At 44.0% G+C, this 25,653-nt stretch overlaps 1 protein-coding gene across 2 annotated transcripts in view; it reads right to left on the reverse strand.

Moving 5' to 3' along the window:
* Nucleotides 1-2,655: 2,655 nt before the first annotated feature.
* Nucleotides 2,656-25,653, reverse strand: part of LOC120021273 (LIM domain transcription factor LMO4-B-like) — a 44,126-nt gene continuing 21,128 nt past the window's right edge. Inside the window, exons 2-5 of one of the 2 annotated variants that reach the window (XM_038964948.1) lie at nt 16,356-16,598; nt 4,530-4,626; nt 4,212-4,370; nt 2,656-4,006 (exon numbers count right to left, since the gene is read on the reverse strand). In XM_038964948.1, the coding sequence (XP_038820876.1) occupies nt 3,998-4,006; nt 4,212-4,370; nt 4,530-4,626; nt 16,356-16,591 (501 nt within the window). In that variant the 5' untranslated portion in view covers nt 16,592-16,598 and the 3' untranslated portion in view covers nt 2,656-3,997. Of the gene's footprint in view, nt 4,007-4,205; nt 4,371-4,529; nt 4,627-16,355; nt 16,599-25,653 lie in introns of those variants that run through there. The other variant, XM_038964949.1, reaches the window with a different exon arrangement.

Here is a 25,653-nt window from a genome sequence, read left to right on the forward strand (position 1 = left end):
AGAAGTGACTGTGGTCTACCTCTGAATAACTTTTGATAATTCCAAGGACACTAATCCTAATTAAGAGGACGTTGACATATGGCCTCATTTCCCAGAGTGCCATGTGAAGGCAGGGGCATTTGGTGGAAGTATTATACTGGTCTTAGAAAACCAATTCCCAGATAAATTCAAGGGATGCCGTGTGTATGTACTGTAGGGATTGTGTTACAATCTGCAGATAGGATTTGTTAGGAATGGATGTCAAGCACTTTGGGAAGGGTCAGCTTTCTCCGGTATTAGGTCTCGCCTCCTCCTCAAAATACATTGGAGAAGCCAGTCCTGGGACCTTATTTTCCAATGTAGTTTAAGAAAGTGATGAGGAGAGTCGACGTGAGGACTCGAGGAAGACAATTGACAACCAGCGACAGTACTCTGTGCCTGATAGTGAGTCTGCAGGCCTCATGCGCTGGTGGTGGCATCACCACTCTCGCCCAGCCCCTGCTGTGAGGGGCAGGTCTACGGCACGTCTGTCTTTCTCTCTCCAGCATCAGGAGAAACAAAACTCTGTTGTTTCTTCCCTAGTTTTTCCCCCTCCTTCACACAACATGAGGTGACGAAACAATGCAATTACACCAATTTGCATGTGTTAATTTGATTAACTAGTGAATTGAGGGGAGAAAAAAAAAAGCTCACGCCACTTCTCGAGAAGGGAAAGGCACATCATGAAACTGCACCTGAGAACTTTTCTTGTGCCAGCTCGGTTGAAAAAGCAAAGCCGTGTGGCGGAGAAGCTATTTGAGAGACACGCTAATTGGTTTTTGAATATGTGGCGCTAATTTGTGGTATGCAGATGAGGCTTGATTGGTTTGAAAGCAAAGTGTAACTTGCACCACAGAAGGGGTTGGAAGATTCCCTCCCCTCTTTTACTTATCAAGATATGGAGATGATTGCAATTAGGGTCATGTGCATACATTAATTAATTTGTCTGATGTATTTCCAAAAATCACAGACATGGGATAAATAATTGATAACATATCAGCACTTCAGCACAAGGGCTGGGGATGTCAAGCTGCCACCCTGCAGAAGGGTGTGGACTGTTGAGCTACAAATAAAACCAGTCTTCACTGAAGATTGCTATTCATTATCTGTGGCAGATATTTTGAGTCAGACTTACAAATCAGTAAACAATGTTTAATTATGGAATTTCCTGTGAATGAGTTACCTATAATCAATAGTTTCTTGATCGTGTTCAGTGTCTGTCTTATAACCTTGACTGAACAGTTAAAGGGATTGCCTGAGGAGTTTTTCAATATATTTTGATGAGATGACTATTAGTAAAGCTTGAATAAAATCGTAATTAGGTATACAAATTGAACATTGCGTGTCACATTGGTTAGAGAGACTGTTTGTGTGGATGTTATCAGTATGCAGTTCTCCTACGTTTCTTTAAACATCCACACTGATGTTAAGGACTGGTTAGGTAACTGCAATGCGATAACAGGTGCTAGAAAATATGTAAAATGTTTGCTTCAGTAGGTTTGGTTGAAGAGATATTGCTTTCTCCTGTGTAGTGCTTTCAGATCAGGTTTATTCGGATTGAACCCCACTTGTGTCTATGGAAGTATGGGAGTCCAATTAGAAAAACTGAGGAATGCCAAAAATATCTTGACAATTTTTTTTTTTTTTTAAGATTTGAAACTCAGGTTTGGATTATAGGTCTGAAGAACCCGAGGAATGTGTTAATCATTTTAAATCATTCTGCATCATTACAAATAGAAATGGTTTGAAATCCAGCCATTAGAAAGCTCATTGTTATTTTGAGTGTCAACCTAAATTGGCTAACCCTAAAAGAGGAACAGCTGAGGCACAGAGACACACCACTTACGGTAAGAGTTTTCTCATGGCATATTATTTTTTTAAAGTCACAGCTGGATACTCCATAGATTTTTTGTTTCATCCTCTTTGTTGCAAGTTTGGTTTTCATTTCTCGCCGCAGAAAAGTCACGGAACGATAAGTAAAAGAGGATCATGAAAGCCGACTGGCAGAGAACACCTTGTGATTTCTAGGCCAAAGGCACCTACAAAAAGATGGAATTTAATGAGCTAATTAAATAAGATCTGAGGAGCGTTTGCGTGCCAAAAAACTATTGCAAAATGCAATTCAGTAGTATGAGTATAGGGCCCTCTACTCCAACTACCAAGTTCAGAACTCAGCAACTAAGTGAAAATGTTATTCATTGTAAAGAAACAGAACAGTTATACAATTATGGAGTTTAGTAGAACGGTGAAGGAAAAGGTTCGCTTATTTCTTCCGTTTGTTGTTGCATTTTTGCAGTGCTGTAAAGTCAACAGCTGGACTGCTCCTCTAAGCACCCACGGGAAAGGGGTCCCTCCCTTTTTAATTAGGCCGGCACACCAGATTAGACTCCGGCCCAGGACTGCAGCAAAAGCCCGGGCCTTTAACACATACCACTTAGATATCTTCTGTAATGGCCCCGGATCAAGTCTTTGAAATCAGCCATGTTAGTCCAAGTCCTGGAGCATTACCGAAGCTACGTTTCGGTTTGAAAGGGATATGTGTCACACCTCGCTACACACATGCACGCCACTCTCCCTCATCCTGTGGCACGTAAATATTATCGAATCACCCACTCGTTAAGACGTGACACAGGTGACTTGCGGTATTATGAGTATAGTTATTATGAAATGTTTTACAGCATTTGAAATGGGCCTCTGCTTGAGACAAAGGCCACACAACGACAAAATTCAACCATAGAGCACACAATACAATTATAGCACTAGAAAAAATATATACAGTTATTACTTCTCTCCATCCCCATGCCGCTCCCCTATTCCCTCAACCTGGATCGTGTTCAGTAGGTACCAAACGGAAGAAAACAGCCTGAACCAGGTAGGGACTACCTGAACTTCTGCAATAAGAAACATTTATTTTTCTTTTCAGAAACTGCTACAGTGAGCCCTACTCAACATGACCCAGGTTAAATGTGGACCAGTTCAACTTGGACCTTCTCCTCTTCCACCACCACACATACGAGAATACATTTAGGACGTATGGAGCACTGCTGCGAAGTCATGTTGGAATTACAATTGTCACTGGAGTAAAAAATATTTGAAAAACGACAAATTACAAAATGCATAATTTCTATGTTCCCATAAACATGAGTAAATGTCCTAACCCCAGAAGCCATTTTCACCTGAAAACATAACTAAATATCAAAGAAAATCTACAAAAAGGCAACCACTTGTAGTACAAAAGAATCATGGGACTAAAAGGTGTGTTTTGATGAATATTCTATAGACTTTCTTACATTTTGTACACAGAGTATATATTTTTTATGTAAATGAGACATCCAGCCAGGTGTATTTGATCTTTACTTGTTCGGCCCAACTCACCAGTCGAGTGAACCACAGCTACGGCAGGATAGCACTGCAACCACAGTACTTCCTGTTTCTCGCAACACATGACAGGGTCTAGAGAGTCTGAGCTCAGAAAGTGGTGCATCTGTGTATTCGTGTAGCCTGTCTTGTTTGAATGTGCTCTTCCTGTTTTAAGAGTCAGTATACTGTAGCTTGGTTGAAGGAGCCCCTGACCAGAACCAGTTTATACGTGTTTCCGTATTAGTCCGTGTCATCTCTCTCCCTGTAGTGTTATGTGCTGGCTAAGGAAAGTGAATGGTCCATCACTGAAAATGCCATAGTCCTCCTCTCAGGGCATGGACACTGGCTTGACAGTATAAATCATCCTCATCAATAGTATTTCCCTCCTCAGCATCTTCCCCTTGAAGGTTGAGAACATGATTCTCTATGAACAGAAGAAAAATCATTTTGTTGGGAATGACGTGTTAAGAAAGCCACTGGACACTGGCAGCAGTATCCGGAGTATGGATTTTGGAATATTTGAACGAAGGGATGGATGGTGTAGGACAAACTTAAAGATGGAGGAGGAAGAGCAGGATGTGGGGGAAAAGGCACACGTTGCTTTGTCATCCATCCTTCTTCAGCACACCTGAGATCAGGAGAAAGAGGTGATTAATGATAAGCATTGATTACGCAAAGACCGTAAGACAACCACAGTTCAACACCACCTTCAAAAACTATTACCAAAACAGTAAATTCATTCATTAAACCACATGGATTCTTAACACATAAGGGACAATCAACCACAAACTGTGTAGTTCTATCAAAACACGGTCCGGAGCACATCCTCATACCTTCTGGTCAGGCATCATGCCGTTCCCCTGCAGTGGGGTCATGTGACTGCGGAGTAGAGCGCCCCCTGGCCTGTCGTGCTCACAGAAGATGGTGCCGTTAACGTAGTGGAAGCGGTCGCCCGGCACTAGCCGGTTCCTACAGGTGGCACAGGTGAAACACTGCAGAGGGAGGGACAAAGGAAAAATGGAGGAAGGAGTTGTTTAATGAACCAGTTTAAGAATGAGCAACAGAAGCATGGGTCAAAGGGCCCTTAAATATTTAACTTTTGCAGATTCTGTTGGCGTCGGGCTTTACTTTCAGGCTGAAGTTAGTCTTACCTTGAGGTGGTACACGTTGCCCTGTGCCCGCATCACCATCTCACTGGCAGGGATGGACTGGCCACAGGCGCTGCATGCCCCGCTGTGCCCGAACAGCCTGCGGGTCAACCCAAACAAACTGTGTCAGACAACTGCAACCACTTAACCTTCAACAGATTGGGAACATGTGGTGACTTGGTCAATGACAATGATGCTGTGGTTCAGTACCACTCTCGGCCTTCAACAGCTGATTCTATTCAGCTTACCCTTTCCCGATCCTAACTAGAACCAACTCAAGCAATTAATGCTAAATAGTTCTCAGAGAAGTGGTTGAAGTCATGAATTAAGTAGGAGTCCAGAAGGACTGAATGGGAGGGATGCAGCATGGAATAGTGCTGGTGGTGGTGCTGCGACGTGACTCAGGTCTTGTGGTGCTCAGCTGGCGAATACAGATTCCAGGTGGGGGTTGAGCTGTAGATGAAGTCCATGGCAGGCTACTGGGAGAGCCCAGAAATATGTTTCAGCTGAAACTGGTGAAGAACACGGATTAAGGATTTTTCTTCACGAGTCAGTGAATATCTTTTGTAGGTGCCAGTGATAATGTCTGTTTGGTGTGAAGCGTAAGAAAACAATGTGATCCGCTATTGGACTATTTTTGGTGAACTACATATTGCCTTGCTCCTGTCAAACACTTAGCCTCCTCCTTGGAGCGTGACCAAGTAAGTAAACTCAGCAAAAAAAGAAACGTCCCTTTTTTAGGACCCTGTCTTTCAAAGATATTTGGATTTTTACGAATTAACTAGACAGATCTTCATTGTAAAGTGGTTTAACACTGTTTCCCCATGCTTGTTCAATGAACCATAAACAATTATTGTGGAATGGTCGGTCGTTAAAACCTGTTTGGGATAGGAGCAGCATTTTCACGTTCGGATGAAAAGCATACCCAGAGTAAACTGCCTGCTACTCAGGCCCAGAAGCTCATATATGCATATTATTAGTAGATTTGGATAGAAAACACTCTGAAGTTTCAAAAAATGTTTGAATGACGTCTGTGAGTATAACAGAACTCATATGGCAAGCGAAAACCTGAAAATAAATCCAACCAGGAAGTGGGAAATCTGAGGTTTGTAGTTTTTCAACTCATTGCCTATCCAATATACACTGCTCAAAAAAATGAAGGCAACACTAAAATAACACATCCTAGATCTGAATGAATGAAATATTCTTATTAAATACTTTTTTCTTTACATAGTTGAATGTGCTGACAACAAAATCACACAAAAATTATCAATGGAAATCAAATTTATCAACCCATGGAGATCTGGATTTGGAGTCACACTCAAAATTAAAGTGGAAAACCACACTACAGGCTGATCCAACTTTGATGTAATGTCCTTAAAACAAGTCAAAATGAGGCTCAGTAGTGTGTGTGGCCTCCACGTGCCTGTATGACCTCCCTACAACGCCTGGGCATGCTCCTGATGAGCTGGCGGATGGTTTCCTGAGGGATCTCCTCCCAGACCTGGACTAAAGCATCCGCCAACTCCTGGACAGTCTGTGGTGCAACGTGGCGTTGGTGGATGGAGCGAGACATGATGTCCCAGATGTGCTCAATTGGATTCAGGTCTGGAGAACGGGCGGGCCAGTCCATAGCATCAATGCCTTCCTCTTGCAGGAACTGCTGACACACTCCAGCCACATGAGGTCTAGCATTGTTTTGCATTAGGAGGAACCCAGGGCCAACCGCACCAGCATATGGTCTCACAAGGGGTCTGAGGATCTCATCTCGGTACCCAATGGCAGTCAGGCTACCTCTGGCGAGCACATGGAGGGCTGTGCGGCCCCCCAAAGAAATGCCACCCCACACCATGACCGACCCACCGCCAAACCGGTCATGCTGGAGGATGTTGCAGGCAGCAGAACGTTCTCCACGGCGTCTCCAGACTCTGTCACATGTGCTCATGTGCTCAGTGTGAACCTGCTTTCATCTGTGAAGAGCACAGGGCGCCAGTGGAGAATTTGCCAATCTTGGTGTTCTCTGGCAAATGCCAAACGTCCTGCACGGTGTTGGGCTGTAAGCACAACCCCCACCTGTGGACGTTGGGCCCTCATACCACCCTCATGGAGTCTGTTTCTGACCGTTTGAGCAGACACATGCACATTTGTGGCCTGCTGGAGGTCATTTTGCAGGGCTCTGGCAGTGCTCCTCCTTGCACAAAGGTAGAGGTAGCGGTCCTGCTGCTGGGTTGTTGCCCTCCTACGGCCTCCTCCACGTCTCCTGATGTACTGGCCTGTCTCCTGGTAGCGCCTCCATGCTCTGGACACTACGCTGACAGACACAGCAAACCTTCTTGCCACAGCTCGCATTGATGTGCCATCCTGGATGAGCTGCACTACCTGAGCCACTTGTGTGGGTTGTAGACTCCGTCTCATGCTACCACTAGAGTGAAAGCACCGCCAGCATTCAAAAGTGACCAAAACATCAGCCAGGAAGCATAGGAACTGAGAAGTGGTCTGTGGTCACCACCTGCAGAACTACTCCTTTATTGGGGGTGTCTTGCTAATTGCCTATCATTTCCACCTGTTGTCTATTCCATTTGCACAACAGCATGTGAAATGTATTGTCAATCAGTGTTGCTTCCTAAGTGGACAGTTTGATTTCACAGAAGTGTGATTGACTTGGAGTTACATTGTGTTGTTTAAGTGTTCCCTTTATTTTTTTGAGCAGTGTACAATGTCTATGGGGTCATATTGCACTTCCTAAGGCTTCCACTAGATCAACAGTCTTTAGAACCTTGTTTCAGGCTTCTACTGTGAAGGGGGAGAGAATAAGAGCTGTTTGACTAAGATGTCTGGCAGAATGCCATGAGCTAAGTCAGGCGAGCGGCCGTGAGAGCGAGCTGCGTTCCTTTTAATTTCTAAAAGACAAAGGAATTGTCCGGTTTAAACATTGAAGATTTATGATAAAAACATCCTAAAGAATGATTCTATACATCGTTTGACATGTTTCTATGAACTGTAATAGAACATTTTTGACTTTTCGTCTGGACTTACGTCCGTGCCTGGTGAATTTAACGCGCTAACAAAAAGGAGGTATTTGGACATAAAGATGAACTTTATCGAACAAAACAAACATTTATCGTGGAACTGGGATTCATGGGAGTGCATTCTGATGAAGATCATCAAAGATAAGTGAATATTTATAACGCTATTTCTGACTCCACAACATGGCGGCTATCTGTATGGCTTGTTTTTGTGGTTTAGCGCTGTACTCAGATTATTGCATGGTGTGCTTTTTCCGAAAAGCTTTTTTGAAATCTGACACAGCGGTTGCATTAACTTCTCTGGGATAGGTGGCAGTATTTTCACGTCCGGATGAAGCGTGTCCAAAGTAAACTGCCTGCTACTCAGGCCCAGAAGATAATATATGAAAATTATTAGAAACCACTCTGAAGTTTCTAAAACTGTTTGAATCATGTCTGTGAGTATACCAGAACTTATTTGGCAGGCAAAACCCCGAGGACAAACCATTTAGATCTTTTTTTTTTTTTTTTAGGTCACTCTTTTCAATGAGTTTTCATTGGGAATCCAGATTTCTGAGGGACCTTCTTGCAGTTCCTATCGCTTCCAATGGATGACAACAGTCTAGAAATTTGTTGAGGTTTTTCCTTTGAGAAATTAAGAAGTAGCACTGTTCAGAATGAAGCTGGAGGGAAGTGTACTCTTTGTTAGAGGCGCGTAACCTGAAAGCTAGCTACACTTTGTTTTCCTCCGGTATTGAACACAGATCTGACATGTTGGCTGGATTCACAACAAGTGTAGCTTTAATTTGGTGTATTGCATGTGTGATTTCATGAAAGTAAAATTTTTATAGTAATTTATTTGCATTTGGCGCTCTGCATTTTCACCGGATGTTGGCCGGTGGGACGCTAGCGTCCCACATATCCCAGAGAGGTTAAGAAGAAGTATATCTTTAATTCTATGCATAACACTTGTATCTTATCAAAGTTTATGATGAGAATTTCTGTAAATTTATGTGGCTCTCTGCAAATTTGCTGGATGTTTTCGAGGCACAATATTACTGACCATAACGCGCCAATGTAACCTGAGATTTTTGGATATAAAAATGAACTTTATCGAACAAAACATACATGTATTGTATAACATGAAGTCCTATGAGTGCCATCTGATGAAGATCAAAGATTAGTGATTAATTTTATCTCTTTCTGCGACTTGGCGCTGACCTAACATAATCGAATGGTGTGCTTTCGCTGTAAAGCCTTTTTGAAATCGGACACGATGGCTAGATTAATAAGAAGTTAAGCTTTAATTTGCTGTATTGCACTTGTGCATGTATGAAAGTTAAATATCAAAAAAATATTTTTGAATTTCGCACTCTAACATTTCAGCAGATGTTGGCTAGCTCTAGCCTTAAGACACTAACAGCTTACAGACGGTAGGCAATTAAGGTCAGTTATGAAATGTTAGGACACTAAAGAGGCCTTTCTCCTGAAAAACACCAAAAGAAAGATGCCCAGGGTCCCTGCTCATTTGGGTGAACGTGCCTTAGGCACGAGGACTGCAGATGTGGCCAGGGCAATAAATTGCAATGTCCGTACTGTGAGACGCCTAAGACAGCGCTACAGAGAGACAGAACGGACAACTGATCATCCTCGCAGAGGCAGACCACGTGTAACAACACTTGCACAGGATCGGTACATCCGAACATCACACCTGCGGGACAGGTACAGGATAGCATCAACAACTGCCCGAGTTAAACCGGGAACGCACAATCCCTCCATCAGTGCTCAGACTGTCCGCAATAGGCTGAGAGAGGCTGGACTGAGGGCTTGTAGGCTTGTTGTAAGGCAGGTCCTCACCAGACATCACCAGCAACAAAGTTGCCTATGGGCACAAACCCACCGTTGCTGGACCAGACAGGACTGACAAAAAGTGCTCTTCACTGACGAGTCGCAGTTTTGTCTCACCAGGGGTGATGGTCGGACTCACGTTTATCGTCGAAGGAATGAGCGTTACACCGAGGCCTGTACTCTAGATCAGGATCGATTTGGAGGTGGAGGGTTCGTCATGGTCTGAGGCGGTGTGTCACAGCATCTTCGGACTGAGCTTGTTGTCATTGCAGGCAATTTCAACGCTGTGCGTTACAGGGAAGACATCCTCCTCCCTCATGTGGTACCCTTCCTGCAGGCTCATCCTGACATGACACTCCAGCATGATAATGCCACCAGCCATACTGCTCATTCTGTGCGTGATTTCCTGCAAGACAGGAATGTCAGTGTTCTGCCATGGCCAGCAAAGAGCCTGGATCTCAATCCCATTGAGCATGTCTGGGACCTGTTGGATCGGAGGGTGAGGGCTAGGGCCATTCCCCCCCCAGTAATGTCCGGGAACTTGCAGGTGCCCTGGTGGAAGAGTGGGGTAACACAGCAAGAACTGGCAAAATCTGGTGTAATCCATGAGAGGAGATGCACTGCATTACTTAATGCAGCTGGTGGCCACACCAGATACTGACTGTTACTTTTGATTTTGACCCCCCCTTCCCCCTTTGTTCAGGGTCACATTCTATTTCTGTTAGTCACATGTCTGTGGAACTTGTTCAGTTTATGTCTCAGTTGTTGAATCTTATGTTCATACAAATATTTACACGTTAAGTTTGCGTTAAATAAATGCAGTTGACAGTGAGAGGACGTTTCTTTTTTTGCGGAGTTTACATGCAACTTACAAGAAACCTTCACACCACATTTAGTATTGACTACCCAGAGCCAATCGGACCATCTCTCAGTGCCCCTAGCGTGTAAACAGTTAAACCATTCAGTCTTAATAGGAAGCCTCTTTCCTGCTCTCATTACACCCTCTTCCTTGTGAGGCCTACCATACCGGTTTTGGCTGCTATACCTCCCCCTCTATACTCTCTCCCTTGCCCTATTGATCTTAATCCAAACAGTAAATTAATAAGCAAGTGCCAGAGAAGAACCCTGTTCTCCCTAATTAAAGCTCCCTCTCCCTTTATCGGACCTCATTGGCACCGGGTCACTTGGCAATGACCCACCAACTGTATTATACAGTTATTTGATATATTTGATATGCTGCGAATTGCATACCGGTATGAGTTACAAAAGTCTGTGAGGATGGACCTTGAGCGTGCATGGACACAAGGTTCTTTCCACGAGTGTGCACTACGTTTGACGATCGTTAAGCAGCAGTGCAGAAAAACCAGATACTTGTTATATTAAATGGTGTCGATCCATATGGCTAATTAACATAGGTATTTTGGGGGCAAAAACACTTATGCAATTCCCACTCATTCTGTGATGGTTGCAATGAGGAGTTATTGGCACAGGCGTCAAGGTGAAATTGAAGCAATACAGTACATTACATTTCGCAACCATACATATTTTGAAGATCACATATACTGAACAAAAATAAATGCAACATGCAACAATTTAACTAAGTTACAGTTCATATAAGGAAATCAGTCAATTGAAATAAATAAATTAGGCCCTAATCTATGGATTTCACATAAATGGGCAGGGGCGCAGCCATGGGTGGGCCTGGATCCACCCACTGCAGCTCCAGGCCCAGCCAATCAGAAGTGCTTTATTACAGACAGAAATACTCCTCAGTTTAATCAGCTGTCCGGGTGGCTGGTCTCAGACAATCCCGCAGGTGAAGAAGCCGGATGTGGAGGTCTTGGGCTGGCATGGTTACACATGATCTGCGGTTGTGAGGCCGGTTGGACGTACTGTCAAATTCTCTAAAATGACGTTGAGGTGGCTTATGGTAGAGAAATGAACATTCCATTCTCTGGCAACAGCTCTGGTGGAGCTTCCTGCAGTCAGTATGCCAATTGCATGCTCCCTCAAAACTTGAGACATCTGTGGCATTATGTTGTGTGACAAAACTGCACATTTTAAAGTCGCCTTCTATTGTCCCCAGCACAAGGTGCACCTGTGTAATGATCATGCCGTTTAATCAGCTTCTTGATATGCCACGCCTGACAGGTGGATGGATTATCTTGGCAAAGATGAAATGCTCACTGATAGGAATGTAAACATATTTGTACACAAATTACACTTTGTGCATATGGAAAATGTCTGGGATATTTTATTTCAGCTCATGAAAAATGGGACCAACACTTTACTTGTTGCGTTTATATTTTTGTTCAGTGTAGTAGTGAAGTATAAGTGCTTTATTAATTCCACTGGGAGTGGCTTTAAATCCTCTGAACTATTACTGGACAAATGTACAAAGTGCCCAGAGCACTATCCAGGAGGCCTCCCTCCGTGCGGGCGCTTTTGGGCCGTGGGTTTTCAGACTGCTCCAGATCTCGCTAGAGCCTGGGCAGTGCCAACGCAGGCACCCACACAATCCCTTGTCTGTGTTATATCAGCCAGCCTCTCTGACGCGTGCGCGCGCACACACACCAGAATTTTGACTTCGATACCAATACCAGGTTTAGTATCATGATACTCAATACCAAAACGATACCACGGCAAAAATAAATACATTGAAAAGAGCAGATTTATCATTATCAAAATGGTTTGTATAAAAAAATAATAAATTGGATGTTCTAAGTCCACAACAATGCTTAAACCACATGTGATGGAGTTTGCAAAACAAAATGGCCAGTGGATTGATGCAAATTCTGTCAGGTAGGCATAACCACAAAGTAGTCTAACTTTTAATTGAGAAGGCATTTGTGAAAGCCTTTTCATCTACCTAAAGATGGTTAGCCTATCATTAGCATTGCTAACGGCTACACAAGTTGGTAGACATACACGTGCCACGCGCGCACACAGACGGGCATTTCTGTGCTGTTGCCTCTTCAGAAGGTTTGAGGGAATACGAATCACTGATGCATTCCGTTTAGGTCTCATGATAAACTTGGGCAAATTAACTAATTAGGTGTGCATGCAAAGCAATGCCAAACTCTCGCTTTCTTACTTACTCATTATTATTTGATTGGTTAGATCTAGCGCTTAAATAAACTCAAGCGACAGTATTAACATCTAACCAACTTACATATGTGCAGACTTCCCCAACTGCTTGAGAAAATATTTTGATATTATTTATACTTTTTATACTACAAAACAATTTAAAATGAGCTCCCAATGCATTTCAATGGCAATACAAGTCCCATAGACTGGGAAGCATTTGGAAATTTGAGCATGCATCTCCTCCACCATTTAAGCTACAGTATCAACACCAAACCAACGTTGAGACTGACGCAACTTAGATTGCCTTCATATTTTACATACCTTTTTGAATGATAACCATTTCAAATTTGCCTAACTTAACATGGGTTTCAATTAGTAATTAAATTAGTAAGATGGCACCGGAGCAGAAGGCGCTTTACGTGCCCCCAACCGATTGTGTTTTTTTGTTCATTTATCTGCGTTGTTTGTAACTTATTTTTTACTATTTTTGTACATAATGTTGCCGCTACCGTCTCTTATGACCGAAAATGACTTCTAGACATCAGGACTGCGATTACTCACCACGGACTAGCACAATCATTTTTCTTCTTTCACGATATACGGCTCCCTCGGGAACAGGCCCCGACCCCAGTGATCTGCGTGAAGAGATGGCGGCGAAAGAGAGGCCGGAGAGCGGGCTGCCTTCTGAGGAGTAGGAGGCGATCGAATAAACCCCCACTCCCCTCAATTCTGCTCGCAAACATGCAATCTTTGGTCAATAAAATGGACGAGCTATTGGGAAGATTAATCTACCAACGGGACATTGAAAACTGTAACATCTTATGCTTCACAGAGTCGTGACTGAACAAAGACAATATCAACATACAGCTGGTTGGTTATAAGATGTACCCGGCAGGATAGAACAGCGGCGTCTGCTAAGACAAGGGGCGGCGGTCTATGCATTTTTGTAAACAACAGCTGGTGCACAATATCTAAGGAAGTCTCGAGCCATTGCTCGCCTGAGGTAGAGTTTCTCATGATAAGCTGTAGACCACACTACCTACAGAGAGAGTTTATCTATATTCTTTGTAGCTGTTGACATACCATCACAGACTGAGGCTGGCACCAAGATGGCAATGAATGAGCTGTATTCCGCCATAAGCAAACAAGAAAAACGCTCACCCAGAGGCGGCGCTCCTAGTAACTGTCGTCACTGGCTTTATCAATAAGTGCGTCGATGATGTCGTCCCCACACTGACCGTACGTACATACCCCAACCAGAAACCATGGATTACAGGCAGCATTCGCACTGAGCTAAAGGCTAGAGTTGCCGCTTTCAAGGAGCAGGACTCTAACCCAGAAGCGTATATGAAATCCCGCTATGCCCTCTGACGAACCATCAAAAAGGAAAACGTTAATACTGGACTAAGATCGAATCGTACTACACCAGCTCTGACACTCGTCGGATGTGGCAGGGCTTGCAAACCATTACAGACAACAAAGGGAAGCACAGCCCGAGAGCTGCCCAATGACACGAGCATGCGCTGACCAACTAGCAAGTGTCTTCACTGACGCTTCACTGACGCTCCCTGTCCGAGTCTGTAATACCAACATGTTTTAAGCAGACCACCATAGTGCCTGTGCCCAAGAACACTAAGGTAACCTGCCTAAATCACTACTGACCCGTAGCACTCAAGTCTGCAGCCATGAAGTGCTTTGAAAGGCTGGTCATGGCTCACATCAACACCCTCATCCCAGAAACCCTAGACCCACTCCAATTTGCATACCGCCCCAACAGATCCACAGATGATGCAGTCTCTATTGCACTCCACACTGCCCTTTCCCACCTGGACAAAAGGAACACCTACGTGAGAATGCTATTCATTGACTACAGCTCAGCGTTCAACACCATAGTGCCCTCAAAGCTCATCAATAAGCAAAGGACCCTGGGACTAAACACCTCCCTCTGCAACTGGATCCTGGACTTCCTGATGGGCCGCCCTCAGGTGGTAAGAGTAGGTAACACATCCGCCACGCTGATCCTCAACAGGGGCCCCTCAAGGGTGCGTGCTCAGCCCCCTCCTGTACTTTCCTGTTCACTCATGACTGCATGGCCAGGCACGACTCCAACACCATCAATACATTTGAAGATGACTACAGTGGTAGGCCTGATCACCAACAACAACGATACAGCCTATAGGGAGTAGGTCAGAGACCTGGCTTTGTGGTGCCAGGACAACAACCTCTCCCTCAACGTGATCTAGACTAAGGAGATGATTGTGGACTACAGGAAAAAAATGAGGACCGAGCACGCCCCCATTCTCATCGATAGGGCTGCAGTGGAGCAGGTTGAGAGCTTCAAGTTCCTTGGTGTCCACATCACCAACAAACTAACGTGGTCCAAGCACACCAAGACAGTCGTGAAGAGGGCACGACAAAACCTTTTCCCCCTCAGGAGACTGAAAAGTCAAAAGACCCCAAGCCAAAAGACTCCTGAACATCTAGTCAAATGGCTACCCAGATTATTCACATTGCCCCTCCCCTCACCACTGCCACTCTCTATTGTAATCTATGCATAGTCACTTTAATTAACCCGACCTACATGTAAGTACCACCTCACCTAACTGGTGCCCCCGCACAATGACTCTGTACCGGCACCCCCCTGTATATATTGTTATTTTTTACTGCTCCTCTTTAATTACTTGTTACTTAAAATTTCTTATCCGTATTTTTTGAAACTGCACAGTCGGTTAGGGGCTCGTAAGTAAGCATTTCACGGTAAGGTACCTGTTGTATTCTGCCCATGTGACTAATAAAATTGGAATTGATTTGAATTAGAACCCCAGTAATATAATGGTAGCTATTTAAAATAATCCTTGGCCAATTAAGCCTATATAAATTAGCATCAAAAAACAACTTTCACATGTTCAGGCTATCCTATCAATCAATGGATCCTTCACAATCTAGCATGCACACCACATTTTCTTCAGGAAATTTACTTTTCTAATTGGTTCAATAGATTTAGCTGATTTCCAAACGTCAGACACATTTGATGGAAGAACCCAAAGTAACAATTCTTGTACAAACCTTTTTTCATGTAGTATTGAAAAGGTACATACATTTCAGTGTACCAGGCATCACACACACACACGATTGGGCAAGAAATTAAGAGTAGGAGTAGGAGCAATGCAGTGGTGATGGAATTGGCTAATGTGCAGTCTATTCCCGGTTTCCTCTCACCTTACGCAACTCCTTAAGGTTTTGTCATCAAATGTCTAAAAAGTATTGAGACAGTTGGTCATGTCTTGAAAGGTTAGAGAGTTGCTGTTAAAAATCCATTGCTCCCCCGGCCCTACACACAACCCTGGTGTGTGCCTATACCCCTTCCGTAACACCCTCCTGTCGCTCTTATCCTGCCATACCGGTTTACATTCACACACGAACACTTGGTGCCTTTACATGTGCAAAGACACATTCCTCCATTCTTCCACCTGTTTCAGAGCCGTCTGTGCTTGTTTGGACAAACATTAAGACTCATCACACGTGATCAGTTGTGGAAAGTGGATTTCTGTGGCACTTTCACTATTAACTTTTAATTTCTATTTTCATTGTCCATGTCAAAAATGGTTGACGTTAGCTAAAACATCTGAGACCGTTAACCTACAAACTACAGTCATTGCAGACTGCTGTATAACATAGTCAAATAACTTTCCCCCACGTAATTCCGCATTCCCCATATCTGTCACTCTAGTAGGGTTGATTGCAATCAAATCTCTTTCCTTTAACTGCATGACCAAAATGAATGCAGACACCACACCTGGCCTACCAGAGGTGAAGCTATTACCGTGTTGCATCCACCACTCCCACCCCAGTCCTTTCTGATTTGAATGCTGCCTCCCCTGATGCTCACCTGATGTAGTCGTTCTTGCAGAGGATCATGCCCCCTTTGCTGTAGCAGGTGGTGCCGATCTCACCCAGCTGGGCGTGGCAGCAGGAGCACTTGAGGCAGCGCGTGTGCCAGTAGCGCTCCATGGAGAAGAGCAGGAAGCGGTCGGCGATGCGCCCGCCGCAGCCCGCGCAGGACCTGCCTGACGAGCCGCCGCCTGTCACCGCCACGGCTGATGCCTCCACCCGGCTGTTCACCATGGCTGGCCTGGAGAGAAGAAGGGAGGGGGCGATATAAGACTGGTAACAACAAGGGTGGGTGAATGGAGAAGAGTGTCTATTCTGCAGCACAAAAATGTAGCTTAATATGGACAGACGTTTAAGGACCAGCGAAATAAAGCCTACAAAACACCTGTCATTAACAGTCAAGGCAAGAATACGACCACTAACATAAACCCACCGTGAATCTTTACTTCAACTATGAGTATTTGGGTTGATGCTTCTACCATGTGAAGGAGACTCTACTCCGTAAACCACCAGAACATTCAGGAAATGTAGCTTCCTTGGGAGCGTTCACAAGAGATGCTTCTCAATCATCCCCGTTATCAGGGTCTTCCTAAATAAATCCGTGCCATACATTACACACACCTGGAACGTGTGTCGCTAGGAGAAAGAAGCCTCAAAGACAGGAAAGAGGCCTCTGATTCCCAAATGTGAGTCTTGGCACCGTAACCAATCGGTTGGCTTAGGGTCTCCCTGGCAAAGAGCTTATGCCTATTTATTTAAGGAATATGGGTGGGTGGGGAGGGCAGTTCCCTGAGAAAACATGCGCTTTTGAACTGACTGGCATCCTAGAAAGCAGTTGTCCCACGACAACCTCCACACAAACCTCTTCAGTGTCACTTACAAATAAGTCCCAGAGGAGAAGTCTTTGATGTTGCAGAGTGCTGATTACTGAATAAATGTTGTTGGGCGATTATTGTTGGGTTGCATTGCAGAGTAGAGCTGTGTAGACTACAGTCGACAGAGGGGTTGGTTTTTCAAAAAGGTTTTCACTAGGGTTACAATGTAGAAAATAGTAAAAATTCCTCTTTCCAGTGTCTGTGTTCTTTTGCACATCTTAATATTTTATTTGTATTGGCCAGTCTGAGATATGGCTATTTCTTGGCAACTCTGCGTAGAAGGCCAGCATCCCGGGGTCGCCTGTTCACTGTTGAAGTTGAGACTGGTGTTTTGCGGGTACTATGTAATGAAGCTGCTAGTTGAGGACTTGAGGCGTCTGTTCCTCAAACTAGACACTAACGCACTTCTAGACACCTCCCACTCCTTTCTATTCTGGTAAGAGACAGTTTGCGCTGTTCTGTGAAGGGAGTAGTACACAGCGTTGTACGAGATCTTCAGTTTCTTGGCAATGTCTCGCATGGAATAGCCATCATTCCTCAGAAAAAGAATAGACTGACGAATTTCAAAAGAAAGTAATTTACAACATTAACAATGTCTACCCTGTATTTCTGATCAATTTTATTTTAAAATGGACAAATAATGTGCTTTTCTTTCAAAAACAAGGACATTTCTAACTGACCCCAAACTTTTGAACAGTAGTGTATACAGTTGAAGTCGGCAGTTTACATACACCTTAGCCAAATACATTTAAACTGAGTTTTGAACAATTCCTCCTAGTAAAAAATCCCTGTCTTAGGTCAGTTAGGATCACCACTTTATTTTAAGAATGTGAAATGTCAGAATAATAGGAGAGAGAATTATTTATTTCAACTTTTATTTTCCATCACATTCCCAGTGGGTCAGAAGTTTACATACACTCAATTGGTATTTGGTAGCATTGCCTTTAAATTGTTTAACTTTGGTCAAACATTTTCAAATAGCCTTCCTCAAGCTTCCCACAATAAGTTGGGTGAATTTTGGCCCATTCCTCCTGACAGAGCTGGTGTAACTGAGTCAGGTTTGTAGGCCTCCTTGCTCACACACGCTTTTTCAGTTCTGCCCACAAATTTCCTATAGGATTGAGGTCAGGGCTTTGTGATGGCCACTCCAATACCTTGACATTGTCGTCCTTAAGCCATTTTGCCACAACTTTGGAAGTATGCTTTGGGTCATTGTCCATTTGGAAGACCCATTTGTGACCAAGCTTTAACTTCCTGACTGATGTCTTGAGATGTTGCTTCAATATATCCACATCATTTTCCTCCCTTATGAATCCATCTATTTTGTGAAGTGCACCAGTCCCTCCTGCAGCAAAGCACCCCCACAACATGATGCTGCCACCCCCACGCTTCACAGTTGGGATGGTGTTCTTCGGCTTGCAAGCCTCCCCCGTTTTCCTCAAAACATAATGGTCATTATGGCCAAACAGTGCTATTTTTGTTCCATCAGACCAGAGGACATTTCTCCAAAAAGTATGATCTTTGTCCCCATGTGCAGTTGCAAACTGCAGTCTGGCTTTTTTATGGCGGTTTTGGAGCAGTGGCTTCTTCCTTGCTGAGCGGTCTTTCAGGTTATGTCGATATAGGACTTGTTTTACTGTGGATATAGATACTTTTGTACCTGTTTCCTCCAGCATCTTCACAAGGTCCTTTACTGTTGTTCTGGGATTGATTTGCACTTTTCGCACCAAAGTACGTTCATCTCTAGGAGACAGAAGAACGCGTCTCCTTCCTGAGCGATATGACGGCGGCGTGGTCCCATGGTGTTTATACTTGCATACCAGTGTTTGTACAGATAAACGTGGTACCTTCAGGTGCTTGGAAAAAGCGCCCAAGGAGGAACCAGACTTGTGCGGTCTACAATTTATTTTCTGAGGTCTTGGCTGATTTTCCCATTAGGTCAAGCAAAGAGGCACTGTGTTTGAAGGTGGTGGGAACCACATGCAGATTTCATCCGTTCGCCTACTCTGCGTCTCACAAAGACACAGCGTTTGGAACAAAAAGTCTCAAATAATTGGACTCAGACCAAAGAACAGATTTCCACTGGTCTAATGTCCATTGTTAGTCTTTCTTGGCCCAAGCAAGTCTCTTCTTATTGGTGTCCTTTTGTAGTGGTTTCTTTGCAGCAAATCAACCATGAAGGCTTGATTCAAACACACTCCTCTGAACAGTTGATGTTGAGATGTGTCTTGAACTCTGTGAAGCATTTATTTGGCAGGTAACTCTAATGAACTTATCCTCTGCAGCAGAGGTAACTCTGGGTCTTCCTTTCCTGTGGCGGTCCTCATGAGAGCCAGTTTCAATATAGTGCTTGATGGTTTTTGCAACTGCACTTGAAGAAACTTCAATGTTCTTGAAATTTTCCAGATTGACTGACCTTCATGTCTTCAAGTAATGATGGACTGTCAGATCTCTTTGCTTATTGGAGCTGTTCTTGCCATAATATGGACTTGGTATTTTATCAAATAGGGCTATATTCTGTATAGTACCCCTACCTTCTCACAACACAACTGATTGTCTCAAACGCATTAAGGAAAGAAATTCCACAAATTAACTTAAAGCACACCTGTTAATTGAAATGCATTCCTGGTGACTACCTCATGAAGCTTGTTGAGAGAATTCCAAGAATGTGCAAAGCTGTCATCAAGGCAAAGGGTGGCTACTTTGAAGAATCTTAAATATATTTTGATTTGTTTAACACTTTTTTGGTTACTACATGATTCCATATGTGTACAATGTAAAAACGAGTAAAAATAAAGAAAACCCCCTGAATGAGTAGGTGTCCAAACTTGACTGGTACTGTAGGCCTGTAATAAGTTAAGTGCACACATACTACACTGCTCAAAAAAATAAAGGGAACACTTAAACAACACAATGTAACTCCAAGTCAATCACACTTCTGTGAAATCAAACTGTCCACTTAGGAAGCAACACTGATTGACAATAAATTTCACATGCTGTTGTGCAAATGGAATAGACCAAAGGTGGAAATTAAAGGCAATTAGCAAGACACCCTCAATAAAGGAGTGATTCTGCAGGTGTGGTCTGTGGTCACCTTCTCAGTTCCTATGCTTCCTGGCTGATGTTTTGGTCACTTTTGAATGCTGGCGGTGCTCTCACTCTAGTGGTAGCATGAGACGGAGTCTACAACCCACACAAGTGGCTCAGGTAGTGCAGCTCGTCCAGGATGGCACATCAATGCGAGCTGTGGCAAGAAGGTTTGCTGTGTCTGTCAGCGTAGTGTCCAGAGCATGGAGGCGCTACCAGGAGACAGGCCAGTACATCAGGAGACGTGGAGGAGGCCGTAGGAGGGCAACAACCCAGCAGCAGGACCGCTACCTCCGCCTTTGTGCAAGGAGGATCAGGAGGAGCACTGCCAGAGCCCTGCAAAATGACCTCCAGCAGGCCACAAATGTGCATGTGTCTGCTCAAACGGTCAGAAACAGACTCCATGAGGGTGGTATGAGGGCCCGACGTCCACAGGTGGGGGTTGTGCTTACAGCCCAACACCGTGCAGGACGTTTGGCATTTGCCAGAGAACACCAAGATTGGCTAATTCGCCACTGGCCCCCTGTGCTCTTCACAGATGAAAGCAGGTTCACACTGAGCACATGAGCACATGTGACAGACGTGACAGAGTCTGGAGACGCCGTGGAGAATGTTCTGCTGCCTGCAACATCCTCCAGCATGACCGGTTTGGCGGTGGGTCAGTCATGGTGTGGGGTGGCATTTCTTTGTGGGGCCGCACAGCCCTCCATGTGCTCGCCAGAGGTAGCCTGACTGCCATTAGGTACCGAGATGAGATCCTCAGAGCCCTTGTGAGACCATATGCTGACACATGCACATTTGTGGCCTGCTGGAGGTCATTTTGCAGGGCTCTGGCAGTGCTCCTCCTGCTCAAAGGCGGAGGTAGCGGTCCTGCTGCTGGGTTGTTGCCCTCCTACGGCCTCCTCCACGTCTCCTGATGTACTGGCCTGTCTCCTGGTAGCGCCTCCATGCTCTGGACACTACGCTGACAGACACAGCATACCTTCTTGCCACAGCTCGCATTGATGTGCCATCCTGGATGAGCTGCACTACCTGAGCCACTTGTGTGGGTTGTAGACTCCGTCTCATGCTACCACTAGAGTGAGAGCACCGCCAGCGTTCAAAAGTGACCAAAACATCAGCCAGGAAGCATAGGAACTGAGAAGTGGTCTGTGGTCACCACCTGCAGAATCACTCCTTTATTGAGGGTGTCTTGCTAATTGCCTTTAATTTCCACCTTTTGTCTATTCCATTTGCACAACAGCATGTGAAATGTATTGTCAATCAGTGTTGCTTCCTAAGTGGACAGTTTGATTTCACAGAAGTGTGATTGACTTGGAGTTACATTGTGTTGTTTAAGTGTTCCCTTTATTTTTTTGAGCAGTGTATATCAAACATGAACATCAGTACAAGACATTTCTCAGTTCGATTGATGACTAAGCACTAAGCGGTTTCCACAAGCACCTTTCAAAAGAGATCCCTCAATTTTTCTGCAGAGTTGAAAAACTCCCCTAACCAGGCAAAGACGAGGGGGGGGAACAGATTACTGTTGCTTCAAATCAAAAGGTTTTGTATGGAGAAGGAAGAGAGCTTGGAGTCTGCATGTGGAGGTTTGCCTTCCGTCTAGGACGCCATCACGTTATTTCTACTAGCGGTTCTTCCACCAAGGTCAACAGACAACAGATGCCATGGGGAGTTCAAAGGTCATCCACTGAGCTGCTCTGATTGGGGAGGTCAATCAGGGGTCACGGAGGGCCAAGGTGCCACAGAAAACAGTGTGACCCTTTCCTGGAGGGGGGGGGGTCATCCTGTGACACAATTCAAGCCTTTTCCAGTCAGTTTCAAATGCCAGCTGGCAATGTGCTTTCCCACAGCCAACGACAACCCTGACACCCAATGAAAACTGGAGACCAGAGGTTGCAACTTGAGAAAAGCATTCAAATATACCTGGGGAAACAGCAGGGTTTCCCGTACTTGCTGTTCTTAGCCGTGGATCACATAGCTGCATCTGAGCATGGGGAACTGAAATCAAATTGAAATTAAAACACTCGATGCCTGATTTGTTTGGGATGTGGGGACATCAAAGTTGGGGGGGATAGCATATCCCACCTAAGAAATAATATGGGAAACATTGAAAGGTACAAGACAGGGGAGACAGAACCAGAACTATCATAATGGCACACAGCTATAAACAATTCAATTAGTGCAATGAAGCCATAGTATACGATGAATACACAGCCCGTCTAGTGCGTGTACAGTTTGGAGCACAAGACACCTTACATGGCACTCTCCTACTTGCTAGTTTGCAGTCCGTTTCCTGTGCTCAGAGCCAGACTCCTCAGGCAGTGAAATACCAGCGTGAAATCAATGACTATACCCCAAAATACAAGAACCTCCAACCGCGTGAAATATAAAACAGGAATTCTGGTCAAATCCAGGACCAGCGGCGCCAATGTGACCTCCTTTTCTCTCTAAGCTCTCATAGACATGTATTTGAGTATGAGCTACCCTGTTTATCTTCTTCAAAAGGACTGGGGTAGAGCAGTGGTTTTCAAACCTCTCCTCTGGGACCCCCTGACGTTTCACAAATTAGTTGTAGACCTGAACTAGCTCACCTGATTAATCTATTCAAGGGTTTTGACTAAATGGCATACAGCTACGACCGGAAATGAGGGATGCACAATATATTAGGTGAACATAACGGAAATCTGCAAATAATAGCTAAAAATGCCGACATCGATACGATGTCCAGTTTAACGACGATGTGCAAAACCGATGTCAAAGCTGATGTTCATACCTACAGTTGAAGTCGGAAGTTACATACACCTTAGCCAAATACATTTAAACTCAGTTTCACAATTCCTGACATTTAATCCTAGGAAAAATTCCCTGTCTTAGGTCAGTTAGGATCACCACTTTATTTTAAGAATGTGAAATGTCAGAATAAGTCGAGAGCTTTTATATACTTTATCAAATTCCCAGTGGGTCAGAAGTTTACATACACTCAATTAGTATTTGGTAGCATTGCCTTTAAATTGTTTAACTTGGGTCAAACGTTTCATGTAGCCTTCCACAAGCTCCCCACAATAAGGTGGGTGAATTTTGGCCCATTCCTCCTGACAGAGCTGGTGTAACTGAGTCAGGTTTGTAGGCCTCCATGCTCGCACATGCTTTTTCAGTTCTGCCCAAAAATGTTCTACAGGATTGAGGTCAGGGCATTGTGATGGCCACTCCAATACCTTGACTTTGTTGCCCTTAAGCCATTTTGCCACAACTTTGGAAGTATGCTTGGGATGCTTGGGGTCATTGTCCATTTGGAAGACCCATTTGCGACCAAGCTTTAACTTCCTGACTGATGTCTTGAGATGTTGCTTCAATATATCCATATACTTTTCCTACCTCATGATGCCATCTATTTTGTGAAGTGCACCAGTCCCTCCTGCAGCAAAACACCCCCACAACATGATGCTGCCACCCCCACGCTTCGCGGTTGGGATGGTGATCTTCGGCTTGCAAGGCTCCCCCTTTTTCCTCCAAACATAACAATGGTCATTATGGCCAAACAGTGCTATATTTGTTTCATCAGACCAGAGGACATGTCTCCAAAAAGTACGATCTCTGTCCCCATGTGCAGTTGCAAACCGTAGTCTGGCTTTTATATGGCGGTTTTGGAGCAGTGGCTTCTTCCTTGCTGAGCGGCCTTTCAGGTTATGTCGAAATAGGACTCGTTTTACTGTGGATAGAGATACTTTTGTACCCATTTCTTCCAGCATCTTCACAAGGTCCTTTGATGTTGTTCTGGGATTGATTTGCATTTTTCGCACCAAAGTACATTCATCTCTAGGAGACAGAATGCGTTTCCTTCCTGAGCGGTATGACAGCTGCGTGGTCCCATGGTGTTTATACTTGCGTACTATTGTTTGTACAGATGAACGTGGTACCTTCAGGCATTTGGAAATTGCTCCCAAGGATGAACGAGACTTGTGGAGGTCTACGATTTATTTTCTGACCCACCGGAATTGTGAGTTATAAGTGAAATAAAATATCTAAACAATTGTTGGAAAAATTACTTGTGTCACGCACAAAGTAGACGACCTAAGAGACTTGCCAAAAACTAGAGTTTGTTAACCTCTCTTGGGTATGTGGGACGTTAGCGTCCCACCTCTTCAACAGCCAGTGAAACTGCGGGGCGCCAAATTCAAATACAGAAATTCTCATTATAAAAATTCAGAAAACAAAACATATTTTAAAATGAATCCCTTACCTTTGATGATCTTCATATGGTTGCACTCAGCAGACATTCATTTACTCAGTAAATGTTCCTTTTGTTCGATAAAGTCTCATTATATACAAAAACCTCAATTTTGTTTGCGCGTTTTCTTCAGTAAACCACAGGGTCAAACGCAGTCAAAACAGGAAGACAAAAAAAATCCAAATTGTATCCGTAAAGTTCATAGAAACATGTCAAACGATGTTTATACTCAATCCTCAGGTTGTTTTTAGCCTAAATAACCGATAACATTTCAACCGGACAATAACGTTGTCAATTTAAATGGTAAACAAGAATTGCTATCTCTCTGTCGCGCGCATGAAAAAGCTCTGCGACACTTTAGGGTCCAGTTATTCCGAATGCTCGTATTCCCTCATTTTTCAGAATACCATCCTGAAACTATTTCTAAAGACTGTTGACACCTAGTGGAAGAAATAGGAACTTCAATTTCAGTCCTAAGTCAATGGATACTGTAATGGCATTGAATAGAAAACTACAAAACCAAAAAAAAAACTACTTCCTGAATGGATTTCTCAGGTTTTAACCTGCCAAATCAGTTCTGTTATACTCACAGACACTATTTTAACAGTTTTGGATACTTTAGATTGTTTTCTATCCATATCTACCAGTTATATGCATATCATATCTTCTGGGCCCGAGTAGCAGGCAGTTTAATTTGGGCATGCATTTCATCCAAAATTCCGAATGCTGCCCCCTACCCTAGTGAAGTTAACTTCTTTGGGATAGGGGGCAGCATTTTCACTTTCGGATGAATAGCGTGCCCAGAGTGAACTGCCTCCTACTCAGTCCCAGATGCTAATATATGCATATTATTCATATTGGATAGAAAACACTCTGACGTTTCTAAAACTGTTTGAATGATGTCTGTGAGTATAACAGAACTCATATGGCAGTCAAAAACCTGAGAAAAAATCCAAAGAGGAAGTGGGAAATCTGAGGTTTGTAGTTTTTGAACTCAGCCCCTATCGAATTCACAGTAGGATATGGGTTATGTTGCACTTCCTAAGGCTTCCACTAGATGTCAACCGTCTTTAGAACATTGTTTCAGGCTTCTCATGTGAAGG

The sequence above is a fragment of the Salvelinus namaycush genome, chromosome 26 (genome assembly GCF_016432855.1).
Source record: "Salvelinus namaycush isolate Seneca chromosome 26, SaNama_1.0, whole genome shotgun sequence".
NCBI classification, from domain to species: domain Eukaryota; kingdom Metazoa; phylum Chordata; class Actinopteri; order Salmoniformes; family Salmonidae; genus Salvelinus; species Salvelinus namaycush.